General features: G+C 38.7%; 1 protein-coding gene across 1 annotated transcript in view; it reads right to left on the minus strand.

The window, feature by feature from the left end:
* SHANK2 (SH3 and multiple ankyrin repeat domains 2) overlaps positions 1-25,953 on the minus strand; it is a 338,478-nt gene that overhangs the window by 302,072 nt on the left and 10,453 nt on the right. The window contains exons 2-8 of the mRNA XM_074884646.1: positions 18,957-19,176; positions 9,571-9,774; positions 7,777-7,848; positions 7,056-7,164; positions 6,650-6,801; positions 5,685-5,852; positions 2,241-2,357 (exon numbers count right to left, since the gene is read on the minus strand). Of these exons, the coding sequence (XP_074740747.1) occupies positions 2,241-2,357; positions 5,685-5,852; positions 6,650-6,801; positions 7,056-7,164; positions 7,777-7,848; positions 9,571-9,774; positions 18,957-19,160 (1,026 nt within the window). The 5' untranslated portion in view covers positions 19,161-19,176. The remainder of the gene's footprint in view (positions 1-2,240; positions 2,358-5,684; positions 5,853-6,649; positions 6,802-7,055; positions 7,165-7,776; positions 7,849-9,570; positions 9,775-18,956; positions 19,177-25,953) is intronic.

Here is a 25,953-nt window from a genome sequence, read left to right on the forward strand (position 1 = left end):
AAATAACTGTGAAAAACAAGAGTTTATTCAGATCAGCACTTAGCTGACACTCAGGAAAACAGAATTACCAACTTCAGAAAGTATCCCAAGAAAACTCCCCAGGGAAGACTGGAAGGGAAAATCAAATGGGTAATGACTCCATCTACAGGAATCAAGAGGTAAAAAGGATACTGCTGTCCTTCCCATCCTCTCCATCCAGAAAAGGCCAACACCATTCCTTCCACATTAGCTAATAACAACTTTCAATAAAAGGGACACTGAAAAAAATCAGCATAGGTTACCGTTCACAGCACCCTGAGAAAAACTTTTTATTTTCACATACACTTCATTAAGGAAAACAGAAGCATTACAGTGTAGCCACAAGATGTTAAACTTCCATTCACAAAGCCAAGCTTAATGACTATGAAAATACTTGCAAATTTGCTGATGTAATTTCAATTAGAGTCTCTAAGTCTTCTACAGAATAATGTTTTCCACTGATGTCAGCAGGAAAACACATCTCTAAATGAAAAACACTGTCGTTCTACAGGATTATTCTAATTTCAGCATCGTACTGCATAACCTTTGCTAAAAGTGTTTGATCTTGTAAACTACTATAGCCATGAAAGCAATAAAAACATTATAAAACAGAGATGAGTTCACGTTTCTATGTGCATTATGGTCCAGGCTTCAAAATTCTTATTCAGGAAAAGTGAAGCAAATGAGGTTAAAGTGAGTATTTTAAAATTTTTTTTTCAACAAAAGTGCTTATAGTTACACATGTTAAGCTCTTGACGTGAAGCCTAAATACAAAATTTTTGTTGAGATGAAGGTGAATTTCATTTCTCCACAAAATTATCTAGGAATTTTAACAAGTGCCAACTTGCAAAAGCTGTGTATGCCTACGGTCTAGAAGCCATCCAAGCTGAGCAAAGAAACCATTGCTAACCTGAAACTAGCTGATATAGGTACTTAACAGCCTGTTGAAGGTGGTTGGTAGACAGAAAGCGAGAAACAGTCCACAGCGGTGGGACCACTGCTCCCACTGATAGGCTGAGTACTGCAAATAATCAGCATTAACAGGGAAGATTTGTACGGCTAGACTCTTTATGAACTGATGTCAATTATGACACACACATCAAGTCAACAGTCTTGAAAAATGTCAAATTATCCCCAAAACTCTATTTTTTAAGAAGTTGAGGGTATTTTAGACCTAATTAAGGAATCTGCCTTGACAAGACTTTTGAAAAAAAACTAATATGGTAATTAAATAAGCAGCAGATGCTCTAACAGATGTTTCACTAGTTACAGTCACATCTCATGACTTGTGTTTTCCTAATTCAATGTAACATTATATGCGCTGTGTTTTAACATAGCTGTAAAACTCATTCCCTTCTCATCCCATCCATGCAAAGAGAGTTTAAAATGCTACCAAATCAAAAGGTTCTATTATTTGTAAATGACTAGATGAGTTGTAAACAGCAGAGAATCTGGTATCTTCTGTATAATCTAGAGACACTTCTACAGTATTTTCCATGCATTTCTTATTTAATTCTAATTTAAATTATAGCAAAACAGCAATAAATTCTGAATAGGAACCAAATATTTAGATGTGATGTAAACAAAAAAAAAGCTGGTAGAACATGATGTTGGTCTATTTTCTAATTAATACGTATACTCTTGTTACCTACAATGAACAGCCTTATTTGTAATCAGTGAATAAAACACTAATAAAATAGTTTTTAATTACGTTCTTTCTAGTTTCAAAGACCACTGTTTAAAACCTGTAACACTTCATTGTGTGTGAAATAAATCAAATGAAAAACAATGAACTATGTTCTTCAGTGTAACTTCCCTCTATAGATCAATAATAACGGCACATTTATCCCAAATGCATTTATTAAAAGCGAGGAAACTGTATCTCAGGAAAACCTAACACCAAAGCAGTAAACGTCAACAGAAAACTCAACAAGCCTTTGTTTCTGAGGATGGGCATGAAAGATTTAGCACTTGTACCTCCATTATGCTTCTTTTTTTCCTGGCTACATGTCATTCTCTCACAGCCCTGGTTTCCAGGCTCCACAGGACTGAACTCTCCGGACCCACCTGTCCTCAAAGCAAGCCAACCCTCCCCACTTAGCCACACAGAGGGGACCTCAGGCACCCCTCAGCTCCCACTGGGGACCTGCATGTCACTGGAGGAGGACAGGGTGACTCTGGGGCGCTGGGTCTGCCAGCAGCGGAGGCGTGAGCCCGCTCACCTGGTTGTACAGGGCACAGATGTGCAGTGCGGTGTTTCCAGAGGCATTCTGCGCACACATATCAGCGCCGTAGAAGAGGAGGTGCTCTAGATGTTGGACATGTCCGTATCGGCAAGCCTGTAAAGAGGTGCATACATATTTTGGTTATTATGCAATCTAGGCAAGCGTTCCAGGTAAATATTTTTAGCAGAGAAGATGCTATTTAACTTAGGGTCTAACTTTTAGAACCATGCCTGGACTGAACACCCAGATGTGCATACCTGCCTGTAAACACCAGTGTGTGCACTTCAGGTACAGCAAGTCTGTGCATAAGCTTAAGCATCTGCTTATTTGAGGAATGGCAATTTAAGGTATCATGAAAATACAAAGTTTGACCCTTTTTACCCACTAATATTCATAACTGTGACATAACATAAATGTGTCAAGCAGACTAACAGAAGATAGATTTCTTTTTTTGTCCTGTGTATCCTCCCCCAATCTTCGGGAAGTTGCCCACTAGATGGCGCTGAAGATGATCAGATTTCTAAAGCTTGCTTTCAAACTGTGAAAACAGTTCAGGGAAATCTGGCCAAAATTTTAGTAATAATCTTGATTCTGTGATGTCAAGTAGATGCAAAGTATACACAGGGCACTGACCCAAAGGAGGGAAAATCTTCAAGAGTTACTTTCTCAGTCACACGAAGAAAATGTTAGACCCTGAATACTTGGAAATAAACCTCTATGAACAAAACTCCACTGAGATTAGAAACTTTCCTGATTAGCAATTAAGTTTGAGAAAAATTACAGTATTTCCATTCATCGGTCTCATTTACTTGACTACCTTCTTCTCTATAGCACACCTCTGAGCACCTCCCAATTTGTAATGTTTTTAACTTTGCATCATCTCAGATCAGTATCATTCCTATATAATAATATGGAATTTAAGAGGAGAGGTACAGGTATACAAAGCCATTCAGTCTGTCTTGGGTACCTAATTACTACTGACTTCAGTGGGAGTTTCAAACCAACGCATCTTGCAATTTGGATGAGAAAAATTAAGCGTACTGCCCAATGCACAAATTAAGCCTGTGACACATCCCAAATCCCAGTCTAGTATCCTAACCACTACACCTTTTTTATCTCCACTTCCAATTCTTAACATACAGAAAGGGAAAAAAAACAATGTTTATTAAATAGTTTATTAATTTACAAATTATCTGCCGAAATAATGGAGACATTGTGCCAGCTGTTATTAGAACAGGAACGTTTTAAGGCTAGGCAAGAGAAAGCAAGCATTCAGCAATGAGCAAAGGGACAGCACCAAACTGTAACTGTGTTTCTGACTGTGCAGGAGATTAGAGGAAATGCACAATTAGCCATAAATGAACAGTGGTGTCTAGTCTCTAAAAGTCACTCAATGTCTAAGTACGAATGTGCAGATGTAATTATTAAAATTACTCCTAAATACAGGAATAATTCCAACTTTTTATTCTCACTACGATAAACTGGACTAAAACCAGGCCCTTTCTTCACTCTGCTTCCTTTGCTAGAGCGGGATTTGCCTCCTCTTTGCCAGTCTGACAATAACACTTCCTCAGGTTACGGGGAGGTGCTGGAAGACAACCAGTGCAAGGGAGATTCCCTTCGCTACCAGGGTGTGTGTGGTCAGCGAGCTGTCCAAACCATTCAGCAGGGCTCCCCAGTACGGTCAGCGGAGACAGACAGGTATCTCCAGAGGATATCCTTATTATTACTATCCTAGCACAGCACAAACCACCACCTTGCCTCTTCCTCTTTACTATAAGGGTATCCCAGAGGCTTAAATTCTACAGTTAAAGATTGTGTTAGCAAAATGAAAAATATACTTGCTACCAATTATTTCCTTGCCGTGCAAAGTAACTTTGCCTTCTTCAGACAGAAGACAACATATGGGATTGCATCATATCACCATCTTCCTTAATTCATTGAGGAATGCTTGTATTATTGATTACTGAAAACAGATTGCTTGTAATCCAGATGTAAAGATTGATTTATTTAGCATTACAACCAATACAATGGGTTTGAAAAGCTCTGTTTCATTACTAAAATAATAACCGTCTGTGTATAAGGCTGGGTTTTCAAAATAGGGAATTTTTCTCTATATTTTCAAGGAGTCCAGATGGGATAATACTTTGATCTAGTCAATCCATTTCCTCCACATCCTCAGAAACAATAGTAGCAAATTAATCCTTTTTTTTTTCCCCCTACTAGAGATGGATCCAAACGATCCCAACCGGAACACACAGTGAAAAAGGTCAGATCCCTGCCCAAACCTGCTATCTCCCATTTCTTTCAAAGAAAAGAAGAAAACAAATTGTGTACTAAGGAGATTAGTGCACAGAAAAGAAACTGAGCCTAGATGACCTAAGCAGGCCTGTAAGGTTGATTACTCATACCTTTATTTACCTGATCATACTACATCAGTTCCATTTTTTATGATTACTCAAGCTCATCCATACAGAGAAAAGACATAAAATAGCTGCAATGACATTAGGACTGCTAGTATCTTTAAACATTGTAAATTACTGAGTTTATTGCCATGCAAAGAGAAATTAATAACGCATTCTTACACAACTATTGCATAATATTCAGACATTTCTGGAGAAGACAAGAGTTCAAGGAAAAAGGGTTTCTTTTTTTTCAGAAATTCCTTACCAAACATTATAGGTCTTTTTAAGAGATACAGTTTAGGTCTTTGGTGAGGAAGGAGGTCAACCTTCCCAATAGCTTGGTGAAGCTGACCAAGATGTGCCAGCGCCTGATGAATTCTGGCACCATAGCTGGCTCGTACCATGAGCACCACGAACCTTTCTTTATAGAGCACACTACCACCTCTATCCACACACTGAATATGTAAGAGAGGAAAGGAAAACCCATGTACCAACATCAAAAGAAAAATCATTAGAACCCCAGTTTCCACACACGCAGGGAATGAAAACGGACTCAAACTGTGAGTCTGTAAGAGTTTAACATCCTTCAGTGCAACATACCAAGGATCCTAGCAGCAGGATCCTGAATCCAAATCTTCCTGTAAAGTTCACCAGAGAGAAAGGAGAAAGTACCCCGACAAACACGCAAGAAGCATTACCAAGGATACTAAAACTGGCAGCTAACAAAAAGATCGACTTACACTTTTTTACCAACTGCCACTATTAGAGTGCTAAACTTCTAAGAGTCCATTACACAAATACAACTAGTGCAATTTCTGCAGCAAAATCCATAGTAACCATAGGATTTCAAAGTTACAGAACTCCACTGGCAAGGATGCAAAGTAATAAGCAAATAGAAAAAGGAAGAAATTCCATACTCGTACATGCATGGACTAAACATATCCAAATGGCCTTCAAAATAGTGTTTAACCATAAAACATACATGGCACATTTCCTCGTGCAACTTTAACTCCAAACAAAAAGTAAACTTTCCTACCTGATGAACTTCTTGCCATCCGTTTTCATCTTTGCAACTGACTGTAGCGTGTTCATGAAGTAGCAGCTCACAACAGTAGGGATCCCCTCCCACAATGGCAGTGTGGTACAGTGGTGTCAGGCCACAGCTGTCTTTGTAGTTAGGAGATGCTCCAAGCTCTAAAAGGGTCTGAAAGCAACCACAAACTGAAAAATGTGTTTTGGAAGAACTTCTTACTCTAAAGGGACATTACCTGATGAAGTGTTTATAAGGTTGATACTTGCCATAACGTGTATTTTTTGCTCACTTATTTATAAGCTGATAGAATGGGCCACGGCACAGACTAAGTTAAGCAAGAAATTACCTCGGAAGAATTAGGATCTAAAGGAATCTACGGGGATAGCAAAGAAAGGATGAGTGGCAATGTCCAATTTCCATCCTCTCATTAAGTTCAGAAATCTCAGTTCTGAAAATGCCGCATCGCCTTTGCAACACATTCACCTCTTCAGTTACAAGATGCTTTATCAAAAGTGTCATGCAATTTGAATATCTGTCAAAAGGAAATAAGCAAAAGCCATAAACATAAGACTTAATCTAGACTATCAAGGTGATTTAAGAATACCTGTTAGAATACAAAAGAAAACAGAGGAGACTGTGTAAAATATAATGTGTAATCCATGCCACTGGCATTTGCTTTCAAAGAGATAAGCAACAATAACGCTATTCCTATTTTCTTAGACAGATCTTTCCCAATGTATCAATGAATAACGTTAAATTTCACGACCTTTTCTTCCTACCCAAAAAAATCAGAAATCAAAAGGCTCTTCATTGAAAGCAAATCCTAAGATTTGAAAGGCACAGGAAAGCACTAGAACAAGCACATATTAAAAGTTCCATTGAGGACAATACAGTAATTAACTGAAAACACTCTCCTTTATATATTTTTTCTATAAAATAATGTATAATTTGCTACTGAAAGCATTTACCTTGAGGGTTACTTGGTTCTTGGCTCTGGCTGCTTTGTGCAGAGCTGTCATTCCATCTTTGGCTCTGAAGTCTAAATGCGCTCCTCCATTTTTCAGAGCTTTTATCACTTCCACTGTATTGTCAAGCTGAACTGCCAAAGTTAGGGGTGTTTCTAAAGAAGAGAATAGCATATACTTGAAAAAAAGATAAGCAAATGTATAGAATAAAGAACATTTGCTTTTAAAATGTTAAGTTAAAAATGATGTTCAAAGAAAATTATAAATTATCAATTTTCTCCTTTTGACAGCAAAACTATTCAGATTCCATTAGCCTAGAGTTCTGAAGGCAACAGAAAGAAGGAGATTCAGCCTGTTAATCAGCTTAGGTTGAAGCAACCCAAGGTACTGATGGTTTTATTGTTCTGACCTCCACTTTCTAGGTCATGATAATTTGGGTCCAGTCCTCGGTCCAACATCTTTGTGATTTTTTCCACTGAGAGATGGTGGACATGATCCATAAATTTTCTCAAATTAGCCTGAAATAAAGAGTGACAAATGAATCATCCATTAATTTCAAAAAGAAAATTTTGACTAAAAGTGAAATATTCTGTCAATTGAGGTCAATATCCACTGACATCATTGAACAGTAGCTAATTCACCTTCCTGGAAAACCTGACTTTATACTGAGAGCATAAACCCCCCAGTTTATAGTGTTCAAAAGTCAAACACAGTAAGAAGATCCTGGAGTTTATACTTTTAAGGAAAAAATGAGGGAAAGATTCATTCAGTAAGAAATGAGGATGATGTACAGTGATCATTATTATTATTCTGACCTGCAAATGAGTTTAAAGACATAGATCGGCAGTTATGCAGCATGCTGACAGCACACTGTATTTATGAAAGTTCATTTAAAATTACTAGTATACATATACGGAAGTATACATATACGGAAGAGTCAAACACGGGAATTTTTCTGAGAGAAATTCCCAGATCACAATTTACACATCCCCGTTGGTGCTGGCAGCACATACTGCTTGTTGTTCAGCACCTGGCCCAGGTGGTAAAGAACTCCTACTTATTTCCAGTTTCTCAGACACATTATTTTGCTAAGTAGGCAACTGTTAACTTCTCCAGTAAATTGGGCATACCTTCGTATGAAGCTTGGCCAGCTGTTTTTCATCAAGATTGAATTGTTTGTACACTCTTTTCTTGTACCGAAACTGAGGGAGGAAAAAAGAATATATTTAAAAAGTCCTGTTTTGCTTAAAAATTCGTAATATGATTTTCTGACCTTACCAGAAAGTATTATCCACGATAATGTAGATTTAAGGAAAATTCAAACAAAGGCTTAATATTTCATTTTGAATATTCACCAATAATCAGCACTTGCTTAACATAGTGACATCACAGTTTTACAGTTCACATAAGCAAAATTCATATGTTGTATAAATATACTGAAATCAGTGGACGTGTATGGGAAATGAGATTGGCCTCTAGAATCTACATAAAAAGAATTACAGTGAAAAGAGCTTTTCCCTAAGGGTATCTGTGCACTTTCATTTAGAGTCTCAGGCAGAAAGAACTGGGAAGGCATGTTAAATAAAAAACCACATACTTCAATATATCAGCTTAGCATTTGTGAAATTTTTTTTAAAAAAAAGGATTCCTGAAAAATCCTTTAATCAACATAGGCAGAACTTAAACATGGGAATAGTTCTCCTGAAGCTTAAAAGGACTGGTCCTGTGAATGAGGTTCAGAGGATTGCCTCTTTTTTTTTGGCTGAAACTCACTCACATTTTATCCTGAACATTTTGCTACCCTACAGCCAGAGTAGCAAGATCTATGGCAAAAAAAACATGGGATTTACATAGTTACAATTTACTATTAGCTAATCGTACTAGGCAGAATTCAAAGTGCAGCACATCTGTTGGACAAGGAGACTGCACTGAATGAGGCTTTAACACCAGCTTTTCACAAAACCACTTTCAACCCCTGAATTGCAAACAGCGAACACTCACGAAACAGAACATGTCAGAAAGTGGTTGTTTAATCTGCTTATGGCTATAATATGGACATCAGTGATTGAATCTCTGAAATAAACTGCTAGAAAAGCTAGGACTTGAAATCTTCTCTGGACCCTGGTTGTTTTTTCTTGGATTTGTGTTATAGTGGAGTAAGTCTATTAACTGCAGATTATTAACGGTTGATGTACCACCATACAAGCAATACCAAAATTAATTAAATACCAGTTTTATGCCCCAGTTTCCTGCTATACTGTGTTTCAGTGTTATCTGGCTCTGCTCCATGTTCTCCCAGTACCATAATAGTTCTGCCCAGTTTATCCCGCAGCTGCACACCCTCTACACAAGCAACAGAGGCGGGGGAAATTCCAGTGTCTATGTGTGACTGCTTCACACATACACACCCCCTCTTCCCTTACTGCTTTCCCAGGAGACAGCCAGAGGAAATCTGTGCACTCTGAAGGAGGGCACAGAGGGAACTGGGGGGGGGGGGGGAGGTGCGGGGGAAAGGCTTCACTTCACTGAGAAAGAAGGATCCTCTCTTTGGGAGAAAGCAAGGGCTAGTTATTCAGCAACTGCTACCCTACTATTGCAAACCTAGTAAGAGACCCAGAAGCTTAATCTAGAACCTTACATTTCTTTATTAAATCACAACGCTACATCTCCCAGGTCCTCAGCAGAGGAAAACTCCAAAATCAAATTTCCCAGAGGGACTGAGTCTGCAACCTTTTAGGGATAACACAGGGAACAGCTCCACCAAGCAAGTGAATGCCAGCACTTCTGTGAGCAAGGATTCAAGCTCAGATCTGCTCATCGCTATTTCCCAAATGAATTTCAGATGCATGTAGAAATCTCAAATACAGCTTCCCATATAATTTGTATCAGAACACAAATGTTTCAGATATTAGATCTAACAATACCTCTAGTGAAGGAACTCCTTTATTCACCGGCTGTGGGTATTCCCTAAGAAGTCGTTCCTCATCCAAAAACTTCCCATCTCTACCATTGCTTGCAGGCTGGAACAGCCCATAATTCAGGACATCTTTCAAACTCTGATTCAAAGTGCACAAAATTCGTTGCTTTGCAACCCACACTGAAGCTTCTGGGTTAAATCTAATGCATTTCTGCAAAGAGAAATTATTAAAAAAAATCTAATTAATGAAAAAACATTTAAACAGTATCTTACACTCTAAAAATGTCATATACAAACATACACAATGAACCTACAAATTTCATGACCAAATACACATCAACAGAATATTTCAGACGCACATTCCTCTACAACAACTAATGCACAAGTACTGTGAAAACACAGGATGTTTCTAGTCCTTCCACAAACATCAGAGACTATATCCTTCTTCAGAGAAAGAACACCCTCATGGTAAACCTGTTTGAAAAGCCAAGTGAAAGGGATGTTACAAGATGTTTAACCATCCACTTGATTCTAGGCTGTTCTGACAATCAGTCTGATCCACAAGAATTTCACAAAAAAACCCACCAGTATTCAAGTAATAATTCTAACACGTTTTAAATTGCATTTATATTATGGTAAGTTTATGGGAGGAACTATATGACATGAAGCAGCAGAGGACTTGAAAACCTTGCAAATCCTTTCCAGTTCTTTGTTTCTTACCGAGTTGGAATTTAGGAAGTTAAAAAATTTAGGAACTTCGCATTTGTAGCTTACACTGCAGTCATTGGCTACGAGCTACCAGCAGATGGCAATACCAAGAAACCAATTCATTGCCTCTGATGCACATTATGAACATATGGTACTGCCGACTCACCCCATCCTGGGCCATGAGAAGGGCTCGTACCAAGCTGCCATGGCAGAGCTACAGCCCAGGAGTCCCCACCTTGCCCACTCAGAGGGCAGCCCTGTCCCCTCATGATTCAACACAGGATGCAGGGGTTGCACGTGGGCCAAAGAAAAATGTTAATGGATTTATCTTTTTTATCAGTACATGTCCGTGAATGTAGCTGTAACTCTGGCTGCAGTAATACTGTCAGTAACCACTCTTCAGGCCTTTTCTGAAGACCTCTGATACTCTTCATATTATAATCGTATGTAAAGATAAGAGAACAGAAGAACAAGTAAGTGTAAGGCTGATGTTTTATGAAGACAGTGAACTGTTTAACTTTACCCACAGCTGCTTCTGCAGTGCTCACTTCTGCAGTATCTGTTGGCATCTTTTTAAAGTCCCAAGGCCATCCATAAGAAAGCGGTTAGAGTTTGTCTTTTAGAACTAAACATTTATCCTGGCAAGCTCTGCATACATCTGGAAGTAATCTCTGATCCCATACACGCAAATCAAATAACAAATTCATTTCAATATTTCAATTCTGAATTTTGAAGAGCAAATTCAACAGCAGAAGTCACAATATTTTGTACGTTCACAGTGTCTTTTTTCTCGACTGTTTAAATATGAAGTGGCAAACATTTTCAACAGTGAAAAGTACAACCAGGACGTGAAGGACTTTCAATTCACAACTGTATTTAACTGAGCAAACACTACCAATCCTCCGTATATATTCACTTTATCAGAGCAGGGGTGACTAGCAGGTTTTGAATATCACAACGTACTGAAGTTGAGTAGTTTGGCTCTGTTTCTGTGAATTAATCCCCAGATAGGAGGCCTATCGATAGACACAGTGATACTGAGATGTCCTTTACTCATCGCTGTTGGCTAGTTGAGCCACTGAAGCTGCCATAATAGCATCTCACAGGGGGTTGCCCAAGGTAGCAAGGCAGGCTCATGAACACTGGGCTCTGGCCAGCTCGGTTGTGCCTGGGCATGAATTATTAAAAATTACCACTCGATTTGTCTTTCATGATTCCTTCACAAACTGCACTTTTTCAGATATGGCTCAAGTACTGATGTTAAGACATTTTGGGATATGTAAGGGAAGAGGGATAAAACTTTCATTGGAATGTGCTCAGGTGATGCTTTGGCCTAGAAAATAACAGATATCTTTAATCCTTTACAGTCTTAAATATAAAAATGTAATCAAATGAGATATTAGAATTTGTCACAAATGAAGTTGGCTAGGAAGCAATTTTACATTATTTACATTTCAAGGTGTTTTGTGAAAAGTTGAGGGGTTTTAAATGGTGGAGGGAAGGATAGAGGGAGACAGAACAGTATTTTCATTCCCAAACAGCCTGATATTTAAGGTATTGATTTAGCAGCAAGGGCAATCCGTTTTAAATCCCTGTTTTTCTTCCACTCTGAACCTCACTTGCCCCATGACTCTTGCATGGATTCAAACTTCAATACAAAGTTCAGATTCAAACATCAGTAGTTTTCAGCAACTCTAAAAGCTTAACTTCTACATGCCGTATCACTATGCAATGACTTGTCATTATCCACACATCCTGAAAGATCATAAGAAATGCTATTAAAATGGGAAGAAGCAAAGACACTTCTGAAATTACATGTCTTTTGTTTTCCAGGAAAGTCTTTCTTACATGAAATTATTACATTAAATTATTTTTGGACTTATACAACACTGCTTTGATTTTAACAATACAAAACACCAACTTCTGATCGTTTAATTAAGTCTGCTTTTTTTTAAAGCACCTTGAGAACTCAACATGTTCAATTTTGGTCGGTCTGTTCTTGTGTTCTATCTGTTCTTGACGGCATGTGAACATTGCAGATAATGGTGTGTATTTCTAATCCTCAAAGATCTGCTAAATTGGTGAAATTAATAATCATTTCAAATTTTTTCAGAATAGATTTCTACGGCAAAGAAATCTTTCTACAGTGTTTATGCACACTGCATCAGTAATGCACAATATTTATCTTCTGAAATACTTTGCTTTCCACAGGTCTGATTTTGGCACGTTCTTATAATGCATGAGGACAGGACATAATAGTTTAACCACCTTCACACTGGACTGAAATGACAGTGAGAAATTCTTTTTGTACAGTAGCTTAAAGACTTATTTTAAATTGAGTAATCTGATAACTATACAACTTTTATTTCTACCACACTAGCTACAAAATTTTATACAGTCCTCAATGGCAGAATAAATACAAAACCACTTTGAAACTAGTAATTTCACAATTTAATTTATTCACAGCCCTAACTTTTCTAGCAATTCACAAGAAACAAAAATGTGCTTATTTTAATAAACGTTGATCCCATTAGTAATTTATAATTAATTAAGATGAATGATGTAAAAAGCAAATCGATAACCAAACAAATGTTTTCTACCAAAATTTCTCAGACTCGAAACTAGAGAGAAAAGTGATTATTTATGCTTCTCCGAAGCCAGGCAGGATAGAGATGAAGGCTGTTACCACTCTCTCGAAGGCAGATGCTGAACAAGAGGTTAAGAAGGACCACTCAAATGCTGCATAAGGTGTATTTTATATCAGCCTGGCCCTGGAACACCTCTCCTGTGCCGCTCCTCTGTCCGTCTGGCAGCCCTCCCAGAACAGAGACCACCAGAGTCATCACCTCTATGGTTACCTACTGCCACACTTTCTACCCTGAGAAAACATCAGCTGAATCACAGCAGAATCTACACACGGATTGCTTTAGTTATGAAATAAGTAGGAATTCATTAGATGCACATGGTGATGCACAAATGAGACGGTAGCGGAGTCAAAAAAGCTGTACAACTTTTTTTAATCTTCAATGACTTATTAGAAAAAAAAATAATCAAAAAATAGGAAGTTCAGTGGCAAAGAACTACAGAAACACATACAAAACATAATGATATTTTGCATTGACAGATCTGGGATCTATTCTTTCCACCCTTTTTGTTGCATCCCAAGACCAGATAAAATGTGATAGTTTGTCTTGAAGGCTAGCTACATATACTATAAAAATTGTAACAGTTCTTTCAAATAAGAACCAAAATTGAAGCCCTGAGTGGCTCAAAAACACTGTCACAAACACTAGGCCACTCAAAATCCAAGTCTAGCTGACAGCATTGGTTGCTGAAATGTGCGACCTATGGTTTTGATATTAAAGCTCATGATCATGAGAGACACGGTCAATTATAATCTTGCATTCCTGCACACTGGTGAGGGTAAGCCACTAAGCGCAACACAAGAACTGGAAGCCAGGGAAAAATATAGCTCAACCTCCTCCAGCTAAAAGGAACATATTAACTCAATGGGAATAATGTTCATGATACAGAATCTCTGAGGAATAACATTTATCCATTCCAAATCTATCAGCCAACACATCTTTTTCATCAGACTGATGAAGATGTCAATCACACAGAACTGTGCTGCGACAGAGGAACCGTGACAAACAGTTTGTACAGCCGCCTCCAAAATGTGATTGTCGGAATATCAAAATACAAGTTATTCCTTTCAATAGAAGACATTGATATTAACAATGTGACAACCAAGAAGTGGATAACGCAAATGAGAGTCAGGTATCATGAAAAAAATGGAGCAAGTCGCTCATTTTGATTTGTGCTCAGCATTCAACTTAATCCTTGGAGGCACTGCTTTCCTTCATCAAAAAGCATTCTGAAAACACAGAATTCATGTGGTGAAAGGTGAAAAAACCAGTCTGGCCACACTGTCATCAGCTGGCAAGTCAGATCACCTGTCCAGCTCAAGGGCATAACAACAGATGTCTGCAGCACCCACAATGCTTCTATTGTCAAACTGAAGATGAAAAGAAGAGAGATCAGCTATAAACACAAAGCAGCAATGAACAGTCACAAAACAAGATATAGAATAGTTGTGAAAAGTTGCAAAGGAAAACCTGGAATAGATCTGAGGCAGCGGATGGCAGTACAGACTGAAACAAGGGGAAATGGGGGCATCTTAAGCAAAAATGTGACTCGAGCTGCAGTTTTGACAACTGGGTTCCTACCTTCCTAAGATAGAAATTGCACAAACTAAACAAGTGTTTTATCTGAGAAAGAAAAGCACTAAAGGTAACAATTCTTAATCCTAAAGGCCAATGAATACTGGAAAAAGTAAAGAAAGGATACGTAAGTATAAAAAGCAATGCAGAAGCAGAAAAACAAAAAGTAGCTACAACTTAAACTTGTTTTACCAAACTGTCACTTACCAAACATTTTGCATGGAAAGTCCAATATAAAAAAAAAAACAAACCAACAACGGAGAGGGGGAGTCAGTAAATACTTATTACTGAAGTGGAGCAGCAAAACAGATGGGCAGAAAGCATTTCAAAGAAGTCTTCAGCAGACCCAATCCCATCTCAGCATCAGAATTTCATAAAACATATGAATCTGAGCATTTTGATTTTAAACATAACCCAGAGGGAGCACATAAAAGCGGAACATGTGTTGATAATAAAATGATGAAAATATTCCTTAAAACAATTGGCTAACAGATCTGCTCTTGAAGTCTGGGAAAAAGAGCAATTCTAAGCACAAAACATTGGACATCACTGACAGTATCACACAGAGATTTTCTTGACAACAGGTACTGGAGAAGATCCAGACTCCTTCCAGTTATAGGCAGAATCACTTGTGATATGTTCCTACACGGGCTGATAAAGGAAATGGATATAAGAAGACTTACCCTGGATTCAGACCAAAAAGGTCCAGGGGGAGGTCAGCTATGCCAGGCATCACCGAGGAAAGCGCAGACACGTTAGTTCACCCAGTTTTCCATGTCCAAAAGACACTCCACGCCATGCACAGACACGGTTGCCTTTAGGCACAAGGTAGGCAGTCGCCTTGGACAGCAAACTGCTGGGGGCTGTTGCCTGCCAACTTTGCTTACCAAGGAGGAAAGATGCCGATCTGTCACCAAGCAGTGCCGCTGACAGAGCGACACTGAACTTCACTGCCCTGGGGATGAAGCAGCCTCACGTTAAGGGCAAACACAATTGAATACTGGCCAAGCTGCCAAGAAACCCTCCACCACTATTGCAAAGGGAGGAGGAACTGGGCAGTTACTGTCATGTCCATCTCAATAGCAAGGAGTAGGGGTCATGGTCAAGCCAGGGACCTCTGGGCTGAATGCACTGCAGAGAAGCTTCTGATCAAAATAGATTACACCTGTGTCCTGCCTCCATGAAGGATCTGTTAAAGCTGAGCCTCCTGGCTTATTAAATCAGGAAATTAAATGCCAGATAATACAGCTTTTTTGCCCACTCTCCTATGCACGTATGTTTGGAGGGCTTTCTATGCTCTCCATTCCTTCGGTAATTTACTGAGCTCAGGAACTCTTTCAGTCATTTAAATATTCTTCACCCTCCTGTGCTAAGGACAACACTTCCTTGAATACAGATGATGCAGAAAAGCAGTAAGGAATTACTCTTTCTACAAAGTATTGTTTCAATACACTGGATTATCATCCGAACTGAAAAGGAGACAAAAAAAGAATTGGTATAAGAACTGAAAAGTAAGTCTTCATAAGAGCTTCAAATGAACTTGTGAAGGTTTATATTATCTTTAAAGTTTCAAATGAGAATAAAGGGGCAACAAGACAGATTTCCTACAATGGGTGTCAATTTATAAAGTTTTCTATAGCAGTACATGCAACCTATGATGCTTGGTGCTTATCTCATACATGCAATGAAATAAAGGTGATTTACACCACAGTCACTGCAGATGAGCAAACTTATTCCTAGCAAGTTGAGCCAGGGGTTTAAAGCTTCCCAGTGGGTTGAGTTTTATCTAAAACCCTAAACTTGCCTTCTTTTAAACAAATATATTCTTGATCCTACTTTCTAAAAGACAATAAACACATAAAACTAATTTTATACACCTCTTATGTTAAATTAATTACAGTTATACAGCAAATGGGGTGTATGTTGGATTTGGCTTGTAGCTATAACACAGCTCATGAACTACGATCTTCTCCAAACTTTGCTACCAGTCTTCCTGTCTGCAAACCTGAATCCAGATCTCACTTTCCTGTACAAAAGCTTGTGGGCTGATAAATTAAATGAGAAATAGGTCATCTTCTAGAGAACGGTTTAAAGCAATTGAGTTACTTTTCATTAGAGTTTATTAAAAAGGAAAAAAAATACTAAAAGTAAAGCAATAAAAATGAACAAATGAAACATGAAGCCAAAAATACTTTTTGGTTGATTTCATTTCCTGCACAAAATTAATTTAAAAAAAAAAAAAATGTTTCAATAGTGTCAATAAATAACTTTCTATTGGTCTAAAAAATAGAGTAATGAAATGAGAGAGATTCAGGGGGCCAACCATCTCTCTGTTTTTAACAGCAGATTAAACATAGTAAGTAAAGCTAATCTTTCCATTTTACTGGATCTATTCATTGAGCACTGAAGCCAGTCAAAGATACTGCAAGCTGGTAGGATCATCGATAAAATCCTAACCAGTCCAGTCAGTTTGTCTTGACAGAGGACTCCACTACAGTCAAAATCTGTTTAAATTTAAGATATACAACCATGGATTTCATTATTTCAAACAATACTGAAATGAAACACCCAAGGTGATGACTGCTTCAGTCAAGATTTAATAAAAATCCTGTGTGTGGCTCACTGCAGCCTCAGTCCTGCTCAGGTCCCCCACCACTGCCTCTTCATAGAGGTTCATCTCACACCATATCAACTAAAGGAGTGGTGCTGTAATTTCAGCAGCAATCCTCACCTAAAAGAATTTTTTTAATACAAGAATTTAAGAGATAATGCTCCTAACTCCAACACGAATTTCCCTGAGTTTCTGCAGCACTGTGTAGATTGGGCTTTATAAAAAGAGCTCTACAACTACACCTGAGGCCACACTGTCAAAACAGTTCTTCCCTGTCAGCCTGTAGACAGGCCATCTCTATCACGCTAAAAATGAACTTAATTAAAAAGAAAGGAATAATTTCATCTGAGATAGATCTTCAATGGCAGCACAGTATGATGTAGTATGATGTAGATCTTAAATGTCAGCACAGAGTGATGTATGTAGCACACATCCAGAAAAAGAATGTGTTTTTAAAAGAATCTTTGAAATGAAAAAATTCTGATGCCTACCATCAATTGAAAATCCCGACAACAGCGTTCAAGGAGGCCCAGGGTAATTTAGATAATTAATCACAAACTTGGACAAGTTGTGGTTCTAGATAGAATCAGTAAGTAACTCCCAAGACCTTCTCTGGAATGAGATTGTTATTCTTATCGTAGCACTTGTGGAGGACAATGATTCATTTATTTGCAAAGTTACAACAGCAAACTTTTTCAACTTTATGCTCCTAACCTTCCAGACATTGAATTTTACACATTCAACCATAAAGGAAACACAACTTAATAGTTCCTTGTGAGAAAGAGTTGAGGAATTTGGGCTGTAGATTTCTAATATGTAAGGAATGTTCAAGATTTTCTTTAAATTAAAAAAAAAATAACTTTTATTCTCATTTACTCAATCAGACGTTTTTAACAAATGAAAAGACTGTTCAATTCTTTCTGTAAAATGAGAGGGATTAAATCTATTGTTGAAAAGACCCTATTTTCATCCAGTAGAATTAGGGCTGTGGAATTTAGCCATAGATCCACAAGTCAGCTTGCAAATGACTCCTCTAGGAAAATTAGAAAAGGTTCATTTATTCCATCTGATGCTTTTCCAGTGTAAGTGGTGAGGAGGTGGGAGAGAATAAAATAGCAATTTCATGTCATTGTAAAAACTGTGGATCAGTTTGATGCCATGTGTTATTCCTCCTCCGAAGTGAGTGTGCCGATTTGTCTGGGTGGAAGTTTGAGAAACACCAGGTAGTAAAGGCAGAGCAGCAAAGGAGGAAGGAAAGATTTATTTGTGATTTTCTTTCCTCATCTTTATGTTCAGAAAGCCACCAGCTATCTAACAAGGATATCTTTTTGTGGGAGGATGACAGAGAAAGGCAACAAATATGGTAAAGAGAGAGAGAGAGAATTTGATGACCTTGTGCTGGACCCCAGTCTAGTGTCAATCACAAACTATCTCATGAAAAGAGAAACTAGAGAAGAGAGTGGAGCTATATATGTATGAGGCTTTCATAGAGATAAGAGGTGATTCTGGGGTTCAACCCTCATCTTCTGATGAGATTTTAGATTCATAATTCTCTTTCTTTCTACACAAATGCCTCTGAACACAGATCAGACAGCTATTCTGCTTTATGATCATAGTTTTCATCAAGTTAGCATACTAAATACACTCTCTTGGATGGGATGGTGCCTTTAGTTTAGGCAATCAGTCAGATATACCACTGGGGTACAAAATGTAGACATTAAAAGAAAACACACATAAATTTTGCCTGTAGTGTGTCAAAGAATTATAAGAACAGATCTACTGCAGACTGAAGCCAGCAAAGCTAATAATTTAATTTTACTTCTTTTTTTTAAATTGTAATGCAATATGCCTTACCGTTTGCTGCAGATCAGGTATTATAATTCGAATCACTAATGTGTTGCTCTGACTGTCTTCCATTCTGCTGCTTGGCTTTTCTGCAGTTGCTCTAATTGTGTCATAAATAGTTTCTTCTTTGGAACTGTCTGATTCAGATTCAACAGAATAGTCGGAAAAGCTTTGTGCCATTTCATCTTCACTTGACGTTGGGCTACGAGGCATGTTCAAGTTTTTAATCCTGCCAATACAAAGGAGAAAAAGATAAGTTGTATTGTTAAAGTCTTAAAAATGAATCAGCCACAAGTTTTGTTTTCTTGGAAGTAACATGCATCATGCATTTAACAATGAAGGTTTGTGTTCTATCCTCTTTTTATTTCCTCCTGTAATTTATGTGGGTAGGCAGAGTGTAATGGAAGTCAATCTGGCTACCAATTTATTACAGAAGAGAAAGAAAAACAGGAGAAGGAAAAAAAGAGGAATAAGATGGTAGATGACCCTTCTTCCCAGGCACAGCTAACCTCCCAAAGGATCCCAAAAAACCCAGCATAATTACCAGGTTTTCTGCTAAATAGCACTGTTGTAAACTGTACTTAAAACTAGATCTGGCTCTGAAGCTTACTTCTCCCAGACATTTCAGGAAATTAATACAGGTGCTAAACTAACATCATCCTGTATGTTGAGGAACTGTACAGGTAATAATAAAAAACAGTATTTTCAAATAGCAGTATCAATCAAAAAATTAAATACTACAGGGTGCCAGTCAGATGCAGACACTGCTTTGTGGTTTGTAGCTCATACAACACCCTTCACTATCCACATTACCAACAACTTTCTATTGTAAATCCTCAAATACAGATTTTAAAAACATTTTTAATCTGTGGTATAGATTAGGCTAAAATTAAAGTAATGTTTTTTCCAAAGTAAGGACATTTGTATTCAGAGGTCTCAGAATAAGAACAGCAGAACATTTTCCTTCTGGGTTTTTCCAACTACAGCAGCAAAACACTTTTTTGTCCCACCAACAAAAAGCTTCTCCAGAAAATGAAAATTATTATCCTATGGAAAAATGGGGAAAAAAATTTATAATGGAAAAAACTAAAAACACCACCATAAACTTTGCAGTGCTTTGTAATCATACACTTTTTCAGTTTGCAAAGGCCAGGAAAAACATAATTTTTCACATTTTCCATGAGAAACCTCCCAAGACAACAACTCTGCTTTTAAATAAAAAAAAAATCAGTGAGAAGAAAAAAAAAAAAACACAAACCAACCAATTCCACTTTCAGCGTACATTTTAAAAAAAGACATTAAAGCAGAAGTAAAGCACAGAAGGGTGAACTGACTTTACCAAGGTCACTCATATACCAGGTGACTGTACTGTGATATCCAAATATATGTTTTCTATAATGGTCCCACAATCAGATCCCCCAAATTAAACAGACAAACAACAGCATGGACTAAGAGAACATTTTTTACCACTGTGTTTCATGATTTAGTTTGAGCCAACTAAATATCACAACCAGATTATTCATTCCTCTTCGTTGTCCAGTCATTTATACCACAATGATTACAAAGCAGGCATAAAAGGCTGCCGCTCTAATTTAGCATTTTAAGGTGACCATATGTTGGAGCCAGCGTTTACACCAGAGGACAGGCAGCGGCAAAGCAAGCCTAAAGCTTGAGGTCAAGGCCAAGCATTTCCAAAGCACACCACATACCCACATCATCAAGTCTTATTGTTATTTCCGATGAAGGACAATTCCAGCATTATTACCCTCAGCTATAATTACTAATGAAGACAAAACCAGTGCATTCAAAAATCTGAAAACATGCCAGATCCCAGCAGCTTAATGCAAGGCTCTATTTACAAAAGAAAACTCTTGAGGGAGTATTTCATTTTCTTACTGCTTCACTGAACTGTAGATTAATGCTGCTCTCCAAAGTACCTTAAGTCAATAAAAAGCATAAACATTTCAATGGCTTCCTTATTTATCTACCAATGCTAAATCACACGAAGCCCAAATACAGTAGGTCAATACAGAGTATTTAAGGGCATAAGAGGTATAGGCTAGCGAGTGCAAGGAAGAAGGTATTAAGACCATCACGTGGTTTGTCTCTCCCTAAAGCCATCTGAGAGTGCAATATATTCCAGGGCAATGGACTTGACAGAGAGTAGTAAACTGCAATTATACAGCATACAAATAAAGAGCTGAATTAGGAAAAACACTTCCCAAGGTTTTGGCAAGTGAATTTTCATGCAAAACCTACTGAGAAATATCTCATTATGGAATAACAAAGGGAAATCACTAGCTGAAGAACCAACTCACAGGTATCAAGCACTTAAGTTTAATAAATAATGGGACAAAGAACTCCTTGGAGATGCATCAACAAGACACAAGTCACCTAGTTTTCTGGAATACAGATTTAAGAAAAAACAAACACAATAACTATGGAAAGGATAATGAAATACTGTACCTACAGTGGCAAAAAGAACAGAACCTATTCCCCACCAGTGCTATGAAGAAGCAGATCACTTAAATGCCCTTTTTTACACAAGACAATCTAAACACTAAAGAAACTGAATCAGTACAGGTCCCAGTGTAGGGCAGGTCCTGCTAGGGAGCAGAGGTCAAGCATGTCTCCCTAAATCTACAGACTCCTTAGGGCAATTTCACTGTTTGGCCCTTAAGTTGCATGGAAATGGAAGATACCACAATTCATTAACTGGAGATACTCGCTACCACAGCTCCCATGGGGAAGTTGTTACCTTTTAGGAACTGTTTCAGTTTTGTCCTAGTGATATTCCAAAGACTTTTCCACAACCAAAACTATCACTTCAGGAAAAGTAAGGCAGGTTGCCTGGCTTAACTAGGCTTGTACAGCAGTAGAAAATATAGCATCTCAGGTCCCTAATTCCCTGCTGGCAATCCATTGGTTCAAAAGGATGTTATACAGCTAAAATATAGATTAGGTTTTGCTGACATGATTGTCTGGGATGCCTTCTTTCATTTTCTTAAAAAGGCAACAGATAGTACACTTCCTACAGTTAAGCTGATCATATTTTATAGCAACGTGATACAGCAGTGGCCGCTTTCAGTACAGAGAAGTGCTGAGTGAAGAAAAATTTCTCTGTAAACAAATAAAAACAGATTTCCAAAGATCTTGGAAGTAAACTCACAATGGAAACTACCACCACAACAGTCTTTGCTCCACCTCACGTCCTCTGTCTCCATTTTTGACTCCTGTACCTTGAGCTCCCCACGTGTCCCAGCTGTGGGCGCTCTCCTGCCCTGGCACCTGCAACATCCCCTAACCACCAGCTGAACAAAGAAAGCACAAGCTCCGGCTGGTCAAACACCACTTCTGACACAGGAAGGCCATAAAACAGCTGGAAGAATAAAGAATAAAAGGACGGCTATATGCTTACCCTTATTATTGCACTTTTCCCTCAGCACCTTGCCCTTTAGCTCTGTGGGAGCACTGGGACGTTTACTCTGCCTCTATGGCTATTGCCGGGTTATGTTTGTCAGGCCAACAGGCCAGATGAAAAAAGTAGAGCTCAGATTGCTGCCTTCCCCTCACAGATGCTACTTTATGATATTTTTTTTTCTATCCAGTCAGCAACTTTCACAAAATCTGCAGGAATTTCTTATTCTGCTATTTGGTGCCATCCCACCATTAAGAAGAGTTTGAAACAGCATATGAATAAATTAAAAAAAACCAAACATGGGCAAGTAGCATGATCATCTAACTGCCTTTTTCTTTAAAAAAAAAAAAAAAGGAAAAAGGCTAAGAGCACATTATAAAAGACTGGAATTAAAACAGTGCATAAGTTATCAAAAGGCAAGAAATTCAGCTCCCAGAGCTCACTCGCTCTCTATCTGAATGGTGTGCTCCAGTGAATGCAAACTGACACGGCAGGGAAAAAAGCAAGAGCAGTGACAGCCTGATCTATTTTTTGGAGACTTACAGTTGTTAAACATATGAAAAGAATTTATTAAATATGTATGTTTAAATTTATTTTTAACTATCTTAAATATTTATAAACTTTTTATTAACTAAAGGGTTTAAAATATCATTGATAGGGACAGACATTGGACAGGGTATCTTCATTAAACATAGAGGTATTATAAGATACACAACACACTTCCCGATACAAAAATCATGTTTTAAAATCTTCAACTTAATTATGGCTCTGTGCAATTTTGTTGATCCTGCAAAGTGATAAACCTTCCTATCTAGTTTCATATCAGTAAATACAGAACATAATGATATATACACACACAAAAACCTATTTTAAAAGATCTGTCCCATATAAAGTCCCCTCCCTATCATATCCTACACCAGCAAATATGGCGAGTACAGGTGTGTGTGTTCAGCTTGCCTGGAGCAAACTCAGCGGTCACTATATACCTGACAACCACCAAAAGCAAACAGCTATGTGCACAGAGATCCCGCTGCTCTGCGGGGCTTCTCCAGCTACCGCCACTGCAAGAGTTTCTCCGGCGGGAGCCAGACGCTACTGCAGCTGCGGCGAAGGCTCCCCCCAGGCTTCTGTGGTAGGCAAGATTAACATATGGCAAGACAGAAGGAAACGCATCCCTAACACCACGGCTAACTTCTGGTAGGGAAATCACAATAAAGGACATTAAAGGATGTGATCCTTCCTTCCCCGACTGTGAGACTTTGGTTTTGTTACCATGTGAACGTAGGCTAAGGCCTCACACTGTTGAGAAATTCTTTCACTAAACAAAATACTTTGAATTTAACAAGGCCTGAGTGATTAAAGCGTACAGAGAAGATACTCTAACCTTGAGAATAGATACATCCTGGCAGAATTGCTCAAACAAGGTGGATAAGAAAGAACAGTTTGGCCGAAAAACAGAATTGGGAAACATCCAAAGAGAAGAAATTGTCCTCAAAAGACTCATGACCACAAAAGGGAAAAAGGAATAGGGAGCTAACTCCCCAAACAACCACCGACAACCACCCAAGACCCCTGCACATGCATAGCATAGTTTTGCAATGCCAGCATTATGTAAATGTAATAGGTATGTGGAAAGGCAGAGACTTTTTGCAAAATGTATGAATATTCATGTCTTTAACATATATAAAGAATGAACTTTTGTTTTGATGTGTGCATGTTAGGAGGAATGATCCCCCATGCACCCAGCACCGAATAAAGAAATGCCTGCTTCTTAATGCTACGTTGGTGTTAAGAGGTTCGTTCCTGATTTTGGTGACGAGTGGCTGCTTCGGTTTAACCACAATAGTTATTAGTTCTCCTCTCTCTAAAATACAGCTGAGGCACACACATCAAACATCTCATCCAAGGCCAACAAGGCTACATCTCAGAGCAAGGTTTCAAATTCAAGGGTCACTTGCTCCGTGTCATGATAAGAACAATCTATTTTTATATAAACATTCATTTGCACAATAACAGTCCTGTTGCCTGCAGGGAGAAGTTCTCTAGACTGCTATTGTCAGACGAGTTAAAAATGTACCTGTGGGAATATCTCAGATACAGAGCTGGCATTGTTACGGGTTGAGTAATGCCATTAACCAGACTGTGAGAAAAGTTTGCTGCTAGAAAAACAGCAACTGCTAGAAAGAGGTATTTAATAATTAACTCTGAAAAAAAACTATTCAGGAAAGGGATTTCCGTCTGTGTGAAACCTGCCAGAGCTCCTAACACTTGGATTCTGCGGCTTTATTCAGGATTATATATATCAGCTCAAGAACCAGCTCGCCAAGTTACTAAATTAAAATTCTGGAGAAGATCACACATTGCCTTTTCTAATTATATTAATATTAAAACAAAAATGCATTTCAGACAGAACTGAAGATGGGGGGTGCAATCCCAACGCGCCATGCATTTCACACCTCTCCACAGTTCTGCAGAGAAGGTCGCACAGAAGAAAATCTGAACTGAAGACCGACTTCGATAGGCGATTTGCAATTTGATGGGTTCAATCTCCACTTTGCACTCCTAAAGCTGGCAATAACTGGCATTGCCTCCTGAAGAAGCAATCCACCATCCCTCGCTTGAAGCAGAACAAAGCATCGATCCAGGTTAAACAGCAGCTTTTTTTGTTTTGGGAGGTTAGCTTCAGCATCCATCACGTCTCTGAACTATGCAAATGTTTGCATAAGCAGCAGGAGGAAGATGGCAGAGGGCCAGAAGCAAACAGCCAGGGCAAGAAAAGGGCAGAACCACTTTTTCCAAAGGCAGTATTAATGCTTGCCAGCATAAAGTGAATCTGAGGCATCACTGCCTAAGTGACAGAAAGAAAGAAATCTACATAAATACAGCCAGCTGATTAACTCTGGTGAAAATCTGTTGATTAGTAGTACCAAAATACCGTAACTCCGAACAGGACAGCTGACTGAAGCTCACTGATACAAAATTCATCCAGGCAAATGCAAAACCTAAAAGAATACATCTACAAGAAGAAAAATGTGCGCAAGGAGTGCTAACCAGCCCACGGCAAAATCTCAGGGAAGACGAGGCACTTGGAGCTCCCCCTGTTCTCCCAGGCCCACCAGACGAGGAGGCACATTTGGTGTTGATGCAACACAACACGAAGGTGTGCTGCTGGTCGGGCTCTAGTCCTGGGGACCTTCTGCAAAAGGGCTAGCACAGTCTCCAACGTTATCTTTATCCTGTTACGAAAAACAGTGGCCAGGCAGCAAAATGAAGCACTGCTCCTTCTGGGTGCCCCAACGTGGGCTCCCTTGGCCAGTGCCGGGCAATGCCCCTCACATGCAGATGAGGTGCCATGAGGCTCAGCCCTTTCCCATCTCTGCTGGCTTTCAGGCTACTGAAATGTCTCCCCGCTGCACTACAACGCAGCCCATGTGCTATTGCAGACACTGACTTAGAAAGGCGAAATCACAAAAAATACTTTCTTGGGGCTCAGAAGCTCAGAAGATATCCAAGGGACAGCAAGGTCCACTTCATGCCATGTGGCCTCAGGGCAAAGGAACACCTCCTGGTCTGATTTATTTAGCTAAG

This window comes from Strix uralensis, chromosome 15 (assembly GCF_047716275.1).
Source record: "Strix uralensis isolate ZFMK-TIS-50842 chromosome 15, bStrUra1, whole genome shotgun sequence".
NCBI classification, from domain to species: domain Eukaryota; kingdom Metazoa; phylum Chordata; class Aves; order Strigiformes; family Strigidae; genus Strix; species Strix uralensis.